Raw genomic sequence first — 8,593 nt, 5'->3', positions numbered from 1 at the left:
TAGCCCTCGTCCCGAGTTTACTGTTTGCCATTCCGACTGCGGTCTTCACAGGTACTAATTTGCCTCATGAAGGGGCAGGGCGATGTGCTGCGCCTGCGCCGCATGGACCCCGAAGGCCCCTAAACCCCAAACTGTTTCAGGCGATGAAATAGGAGGCGGCCGCCTGGGAAGCTGCTCTCTGTGGCGCGTGGATACGCCGAATCAAATTTGTGCGTTGCCGGTGCTTGATACATACGAACCGGGACAGCGTTGGTACAGCACAAAAATATAAGTTTAGCCGCTCAGGTGCTAGATGCGGCGGACGGCAACGCACTCAATCGCTGCCGCTCTTCCGGCTGAATGACACTCCGCAGCAATAACACTCGAACGCCGAAGAAGGAGCCTCGTGTTTCGCTTCCCCGCATGCAGCACCGGTCATTGACGTCTCCAACAAACGCCTGAGGCTCCTACGGGAGCCCGCGTGGAGTACAAAACAAGCATGTCTCCTCACAAACTTAAAAGGAAAGGCGAGAGAAGACGCGAGAGGAGAGCTCGAAGCCGCGGGTTGCCAGACGGTCACAACTGCAGAGGCAAGTGCGAACACCGGGCGCTTGCCTAATCAAGGGAAACAAAACGGCACCGAGGCTTCCCCCAGTGAGAGAGGAGAGCACAGCGGACGAGCGGCTACGTGGAATTGGAAACGAGAATACTCGCCTCCTCCGCAGCGTCTTCAGAATCTCGCGCCCTTGGCATCTCAGGGCTTCCACACGCCAGTAGGCATGACTTCTTCCCGCGAGCGTGACAATTTGGGTCACCTGTGGGGAGCTCAGCGTGAATTTGGTTTTTGAGTTTCCTACAGCTTTCGCTGCATGTGCGTTTTTCAGCCTCTCAGTCGCATTCTCTTAACCCTGCCGGCGTCGAGTTCAGCTGTCGCTACACCATCGGGTGCACTGTCTCTTTCGCGCTCGACCTTTCCTCCGCTCCCCCCCGTCCTATTTCCGCCGCCGTCTCCGTGGGCTTCGTCCACCTGAGAGAAGGCGGAGTTCGCGTGGGTTTCCAGAAGCGTCTCGCCTTCCTGAGATGCGCAGATGCTCGCGGGCAGTTCGTCCGGCACGGGAGGCAAACGCGGTACCGGATGTCGAGCTGCTTGACTTCCTACTTCGCTGTCGCCATCGCGATCCCTTCGGAAGTAGATGAAGTCGTAGGCCTGCCGTAGCGCGCTCAGCCTCGGCAGAGCCTGCGAACTGAGTCCTTCCCGCGACGACGCAGAGAAACATCTCTGCGAAGCCTCCACGCCTGCCCCCCAGTCGCCTCCCCTGCCGGTGTTTCGGGGGAAAGAACAGTGCGGGGCGGCGTGCGGATGGCGCGGGCAGCAGGGTTTATCTAGGGGCTCTTCATCGGACCTCGAAAAACTGCCTCGTCTCAGGGAGGAAACCGAAGAGCGCCGCCGGCTGCCGGATCGTCGCACGAGCGACCCCAGGCCGCCCGCGCCTCGCGATGTGCAGCAGGCATGCGGCAGCTGTGGAATCGCCGGTGTGCCGTCGCACTGAGTGAAAGACAGATACAGCGAAGAGGAAATTGAGACGCGAAGACGCGCCGCGGAACGCAGAGCCGGGGCGCGCATCTCACGGACAGCAAGACGACTCTGCGGCAGATGCATCCGTCAGAGGCTTCAGTTGACTGGTGCCGCCTCGCCCCCCAATCGCACAGAGAGCAAGGCAGGCGACGCATGCGCACACGCGAGAAGCTGAGTCGGATCCATCTCCTCACCTGAACAGTTAGGCCCAGGTGCCTGCAGAAGGCCTGGAATGCGGCCTTGGCGGTTTCGAGCTTCCGGTTTTCTTTGCAGTAAAGACGCAGGTACCTCTCTTGGAAGGACTTGGGGTACAGCTGGCGCGTCTCGTCGCTCGCGTAGAACGCCACATCCTCGTTGTCGGGATTGTAGAACCGCACAGCCTTCAGCGGGTCCAGCTGCCCCTGGCCGTAGTGGTTGATGTTCCCTGTGGCAACGCAAGAAGAGACGACGCACCGGCGGAAGATAGAAACAAAAACCGAAACAGCGCTTGCAGCTCCTGAGGCGCACCAGACAGCGTCTGGCAACCTCGCGGCCTGCGTAGAGTCCTGAAGCGCAGCGTCGCTCTCTAAGTTTCGGATGCAGGCTAGCCGCACACTCCGAAAGCGGCCCGAAGCCACCACTGGGGAGACTCGGCTCGCCGGGGTGAGCCACGCATGTCTGCGGAAGCACTGGAAGAGCAGGAAAGCGCGAGCTGCATCACTGCTCAAGAATACGAATCCAATCGAATCCCGAGTCCACGACGCGTAGCATCGCTCTGCGAGCAGCGAAGGGAAAGTTTAAAATCTAAGGCAGAGTTCACACACGAGGTGTCGCCTCTGGGCATATCTGGTTGGTGCTAAAGATGTAGAAGTTCGATTTTGCCCACAGTCCACGATGAGGTCTTCAGCTCTGAGTCTCCAGTCCTGCGTGGAGCCCGTGGAGCCCGGCGGCCCGGGCTGGTTGGTCGGAGCGAACTGCACGATGTACTCAGGCGACGCCAACGTCTCAAGCTCGCGGAGCTTGTGACTGTCGCACTCCTACGCAGAAAAAGCAAAAACCAGTCGCTGCCCTCCTGAATGCAAATCATTTTTGTCCCGCATGGATCCTCCACTCGCGGGGGATGGACACGGCTACAGCGACGCGCGCAAAAAAGAAGATGAGAGTGCATCGATTGCTGGAGCGCCGCAGAGGCCATGGCGCCTGGCGTCATCCCGCCTGCGCCATTTGCCGACTCAGCCGCACGACGAGATCTTTGAGAAAAAACGTGTACCTGCAGAGGGACTTCGCCTGTGAATCTGAAGATGTTTGCAGCCTTCCTGTTGCGCGTGACCAAGTCGATAAGTCGCTTCGCCTCAGTCAGATTCGCCCGCTCGTCATCGTCCAGATCGGTGATGAACTTGGAGCGCCCGCTGAACAGCGGATGTGCGCGGATGTCGTACAGCAGCCGCTCATCCGTCAGCTCCAAAAAATCATCCGGCTGCATGGGGACTCCGCAAAAACGAAAATAGACACGCACACACGGACCACCTGCTGTGGCGCCAGTTACGGCGGCAGGCAAAAGAAAAGAAAGGTCGCGGCTGCGCAGCCGAGCGGGCCGCAGGAAAACTCTCCTCTGCCCTGACTAGGCGACCAGGTCGCCTCCTCATCACATGAAACGTATACAGTCTACATCCATACCCATATAGATAGACATAGATATATAGATATATCGATATTGATATATACAGAAATAGATATAGGTTTAGATAGATAGATGTAGAAATACAGATATATAAATATAAATAGATATAGACATATAGATAGATATAGAAATAGATATACGTAGGAAAATAGTACACGACTATATATAGTTTTTTCACACAGACCTACGGCTTTTTCTCGTCTCGCCGCTCACCGACTCGACTTTGTCGCTCCAGCGGAAGGTGGGGTCGGCGCGGCGGAAGGCCTCGCAGAGCATGAGTTCCATCGCCTTCACCATGCGGTGCGTGTAGACCGTTTTGAAGAGTGAAAAGCGCGTATAGAAGAGGTTGAAGACCGTGTGCAGCTCCTTGATGTTGAAGCAGATCTCGCTGTCAATCACGCTGCTGTAGTCGAGCAGCCTGTTCACGGCGACCGTCGGGAGCGGGTTCGAGGGCGGCAGAATCGCGGCGTCGCGGCGGCAGTAGTCGAAGCGATCGACGTCGAGGCCGTTTCGCTTGTTGGCTGCATGCGCAAACAGCGAAAAAGCGAGAAAAACCGCTTATCGACCGCACGCGTGGGCCGCCTGAAAACGCGGGCACCCGAAACCCTCGACGCGAACGACACGACGCTGAGAGCTCGAGGAGCTGTCCGTGTTACACTTACTAAAATGGGATTCCCAGGTTTATATAGACTACCTTTTCTTGGGAAGTATATACTCGTGGCATATACATCTATCTATAGGGTTCAGCGTACACCAAAAGGCAGTTAATATATATGTATATATAAAATGGGTGAAATGGTTCATATGGCGTGCGGCTGGGGACGTCTCGCTTTCTCTGGGTCGCGCGCCTTACCAACGATGTCGAAGGCGGCTCGGGTGAGGGAGTCAAGGGGGTCGAGTCCGGGGGCGGCGTTTCGCATCCAGGTGGGAGGGACGCCGGAGATCATGTTTTTCACCATTTTCACGTCTTCCTCGTCGACTTCGCGTTCGCCGCCGACGTCGAGAAGCGGCTCAAAGACCTGGTCCACCATCTGCAGAGACATTTGCTCGTGCGACCAGAGGCCCGCCGCCTCCTGTGAGAAAAAGGGCGAGAGCGGAGAGACCTGGCGGCGCCGGCGCGTGTCGACGTGGTTCACGAAGCCCACTTCGAACGTGTGGCTGAACGGGCCGTGACCCAGGTCGTGGCAGAGCCCTGCGATCTCCACGCAGTTCGCAAGCCGCGCGACCTCGCCCATCTGGTCTCGCCAGCTGCGCCCGAAGACGCTCGGCGAAGACGCGTCGCCAAACACGAAACTGCCGCATGAACAGCAGCACCCCGCCTCCACCGCCGCCAGTCCGTCAGACGGGAAGGCCGCGAAACCTGCCGCTGCAGCCGAGGCCGCCGCAGACGAGCCCTGCGAGAAGCACGAGGCCTGCGAGGAAGAAACCGAAGAAACCCCGTCGTCCTTGTCCTCGCCGTGCTCGTGCAGCTGCTGCCGCTTCAGCTGCAGCGACTTGGGCGGCGCGATAAAAGGAAACGTCGGCGGAACCGAAACGGTGCACATGCGCGCCGGCGGGCCGTACATACACCCGGGGAGGCTCGCGCTCCCCGGGAAGGAGGTGGCAAACCCCATTTTCGACGCGAGCTTCGTGAAGAAATTGCGCGCGAGGAACCCGACGCCCAGTGAATGCTCAAAACGCGTGTGCGTCGCCGACGGGTACACCATATTGCAGGCGCCGAGCTGCTTCAGGTGCCGCAGGCGCTGGATGTACGGAGTATCAATCACGTTGTCGAAAACCCAGCGGTCAAACTGGACTGAAGAGTAAACCTGAAAAATACACACAGAACGCAGTCTACGCATGGGCAGATAAAAAGACAGACAGAGAGATAGGAATATTTAGATAAAGAAATAGATAGATAACTATATGGATATATATCGTCACGTTCACACACAGACACACGATCTGCACGCGCGCCAGTGGGAGCACAGACAAAGGGAGCGTGAAAGACCACCGCGGACCGGAATCAAAACAAGCTTCAAGGAAAATCCTCAACCCTAAGCAAAGCAATGTTCACAGAAAATCCTCAACCCGAAACGCCATTCCTCGCGGAGTGCACTCTTCCCTGGCGCAGGTTCTGTAGCACTCGTGAGCTGAAGCGCCCCAAAACGCCGCGCGCACAGAGGCGCAGGCAGAGGCCTGCGAGGCATGCGTGGCTCCGCGCGGCGCAGACTCACCCTGTCCGCCACCTGCTTGATATCCTTGTCAACTCAGCCGAGGAGATCTCGAGTGGAGTATGTGGAAAACGCCGACGAGAGGCGAAAGCGCACGCGGCTTTCCGCGACTTGACGCGTCGCCTTAAAGACCTGCGACGCCTCTAGCGCTGAGAGACCGCCCTCCTCCCGCAGCCAGTCCGCCGCGCGCCGACGCCGCGGAACTGGCGGCGAGAAGGCAGACGCGCCAAGAGGCTCAGAAGAGGAGAAAGAAGAAGACAAAAAGACAGAAGAGGAAGACGAAGAAGATATGGACGAGCGGGGCGAGCTAGTCGATGGTGCTAGGAGGGAGGGGGAAGGGCGACTCGACGCAGCGGACGCCGAGGCGCCGAGGGGCCTGGCCAGGGCGATCGGATCCACGCCGGTCAGGCAGACGCAGGCGATTCGCGAAAACGACGAAATGCCGTTCTTCTTCAGCTTTCGAGTCGCCGTGCGGACGCTGTACTGCGCACATCAAAAGAATGAGACAAGAGAACGACCGACGTGGAGAGAGGCAGGAGCCATTCTGCAGCTGAGAGACCTCTGCGGCGGTGACGAGAGCCGCACACGGCGACAGGCGGGGGAACTGCGCCGGCTGCGGGCTCGCCGCGCTCGCTCGACTCCCTCGTGTCGTTTCGAAAACCGCCGGCAGGTACTATCCATGTGTCTGCGCAGTGAGACGCGGAGTGAGACGCGGAGCCGGAGCCCGCTCGATGCCGCGGAGTGCCGCCGAGGGATGGCCGCGACGGCCCATGCACGAAAAAGACGCAGTGACGCCCTACTCTTTGATTTTCTTGCTCTCCCTCTGCGTTTCTGTGGACTCCTAGCAAGCTCCGGCAGCTTTGAACTGCACTGCGTTCCTCTTCGTCTGGTTTTTCCGCGCGGGGTGCACAGAAACGCTCCGGCGGCAGACTCACCGGCAGAAGCGCGAACTCGATTTCACTGAGTTCCTCCTTGGCAAATCTGACTAGGTGCAAGATGATCAGTTTCCGCTCTTCTTCAGAGACAGTGTCGGCGACGAGCTCCATGTTAGGGCTGCAGAGGTAGCGACACAGGCACTCCGAAATCCCTTCGTCGAGAAAGAGAGGGCATTTGCAGCATGTACAGTTTTCGTCTGTGGGTCGGTCTCGCTGCAGCGGCGAGCGCTCCGCGTCGCTCGCCTCGCGGCTGTCTGTACTCTGCGCGTTCTGCGCTCCGCGGCTGCGCTCCTCTGTCGCAGTGAGAGCCCCGTGGGGGGGAAAGGGCAGCAGCGGCTGCGACCGCGAGGCCCTTGGCGACGCCGCGGCGGACGCGGGCGCGCGAGGCAGGCTGGACGTCGTCCCCAGAGCCGGCAGACTCAGCGTGCGGCTGCTGCGCGAGGACTCCGGCGGCGCGGAGCTCTGCGCGGCGGGGGGCGAGCTGCTTTGACTGAACGCGCCTGCCTCGCCGACGACGAGGCCGAGGACTGACAGACGACCTCGACGTCGCCCTGCGAAGAGGAGCACACAGTCGACACCACGCAGAGCGAGTCGCGGGAGGGATCCGCCTGCGCCGCCGTCGCGAACGCGGGAAGCACACTCGAGGGACGCGACGAGGGCGTGAGGTCGACGGCGGGAGTGACGCATGCGGAGGGCATGTGCGACGCCGCACGCAGCGCACGCCAGTTGTTCAGACTGGAGAGGAAGTGCGAGAAATGCGACTCCGAAGCAGCCGCGGGAAACGCGCGGCTCGCGGGCGCGCCGGCGGCCGCATGCGGCGGCGCTGCGGCGAAGGCGCCCTCGTCGAGGTCGACAAACACCGCCACGAGGAGATCTTCGACGGAGTAGACTCCGAGTTTGGTTCGCAACGCAATCGCCGCGCTGGCCGGATCCTGTAGCCCCGCGACCGTGAGGAAATCCACTACAGTCGGCGGCCTGTCCCCTGCGCCGCGCGCAGCTGCGAAGCCCGGCGGAGCGGGAGGCGACAGAGGCACAGACGCAGGCGACGGCCAGAATGGAGTCGCCGCCTCCTGGCTCGGAGGCGACGACGCCGGGCGCGCAGACATGGCGCAGCCCGCAGAAGAACGGCGCTTGCCTTCACTCTCTTCTAAAGGTGAAGCGGAGACGCCCGGGGGGGTCTCCGACGAAGAGCATGAAGGACTCATCGTGCAGCTCGCACGCGAAAGAGCGCGGGCGTTGCAGCGTTGAAGCTGTCGCGGGAAGCGGGACGGAAGCGACACAGTGCCAGAAAAAGACTTGGAAAACGGGTGAGGGAGAGGCTGGCTTCGGGTTCAGAACTTCGCTATCTGCGCGAAAGCCTGATGCTGGCGCGACTTTTATCTTCCTGACGAGGCAGAGCGGCGGACGAGTCGGCAGGACTGCGAAGCGGCGCTGAATCAACCAGCGGCGCGGCCCATAGACCATCAGAGCAGGAAACAGAAAATTCCGCAAAGCGCAGAGCTCCCGCGAGCAAAAAATTGGCACAATACGTGGGAAGTCACAGCATTCTTCAAACGCAGGAAGATTGAGACTCGGCGCGGTGCATGCAGAGTTACGTCGACGGGCTCTGCTCGCAGCTCGCCGGGATCGCGTGTGCGCCGGAGGGCGGTGACTCAAACTCCGTGTAATGTCTCGGCGGTGGACATTACAAAGTACGCCGTGCAACAAAAGGGGAAGTAATTACGTTGGGCCTCCCGGCGGGACGAATAAGTTGAGGCAAGGTGCCGCCGCAACTTCCACAGATGACTTGCCGCTTGTGCATGCGCCGCGGCCATGTTGAGGCCAAGCAGAACGAAAGGCTCGCGATTTCGACAAAAAGGGAGGCGCGGCAGAAGAGACGCACCAGTTGCGCAGAAATGAGTCGAGTGATGGAACTCGCACGCTCTCTCTGCCGAAGGACTCAGCGGACCTTCCTCATTTCGAGTTCTCTCTCCCGTGTGACGCCAGCAGGCGCGAGGCCGGCTGTCGAGGACGTGGCGCCGGGCTGAGGGAGCGCAAAGAACTCAGTGGACGGCATTGCTCGCTGGCGTCGTGCACAGGTTTCTACTCCGCTTAAGTCCCCTCTATACGTGCTGCTCTTCGACTCCAAGTCGCTTTGTCAGACGAAAACAGGAGGCTGTCGCTCACTCGACCGGGTACTGGCGCGGCGACTCCGCAGTGGTTGAGCGGGTTGAGCGGGTTGAGTGGGCGA

The 8,593-nt window shown here is 60.1% G+C and overlaps 1 protein-coding gene across 1 annotated transcript; it reads right to left on the bottom strand.

The window, feature by feature from the left end:
- Positions 1–859: 859 nt before the first annotated feature.
- On the bottom strand, positions 860–7,568 carry BESB_072540 (metal-dependent phosphohydrolase HD domain-containing protein; the record flags this gene model as incomplete). Its single annotated transcript, XM_029365627.1, has 9 exons — positions 860–1,525; positions 1,750–1,979; positions 2,421–2,571; positions 2,805–3,011; positions 3,429–3,736; positions 4,069–5,023; positions 5,525–5,911; positions 6,364–6,914; positions 7,004–7,568. The coding sequence occupies 9 exons, from the start codon at positions 7,566–7,568 to the stop codon at positions 860–862; spliced, it is 4,020 nt and encodes a 1,339-aa protein (XP_029218111.1).
- Positions 7,569–8,593: the final 1,025 nt, after the last annotated feature.

This window comes from Besnoitia besnoiti, assembly GCF_002563875.1.
Source record: "Besnoitia besnoiti strain Bb-Ger1 chromosome Unknown contig00007, whole genome shotgun sequence".
Classification (NCBI taxonomy): Eukaryota; Apicomplexa; class Conoidasida; order Eucoccidiorida; family Sarcocystidae; genus Besnoitia; species Besnoitia besnoiti.
The sequence above is the reverse complement of the archived record's forward strand: the minus strand, read 5'-3'. Positions and strand labels throughout refer to the sequence as shown.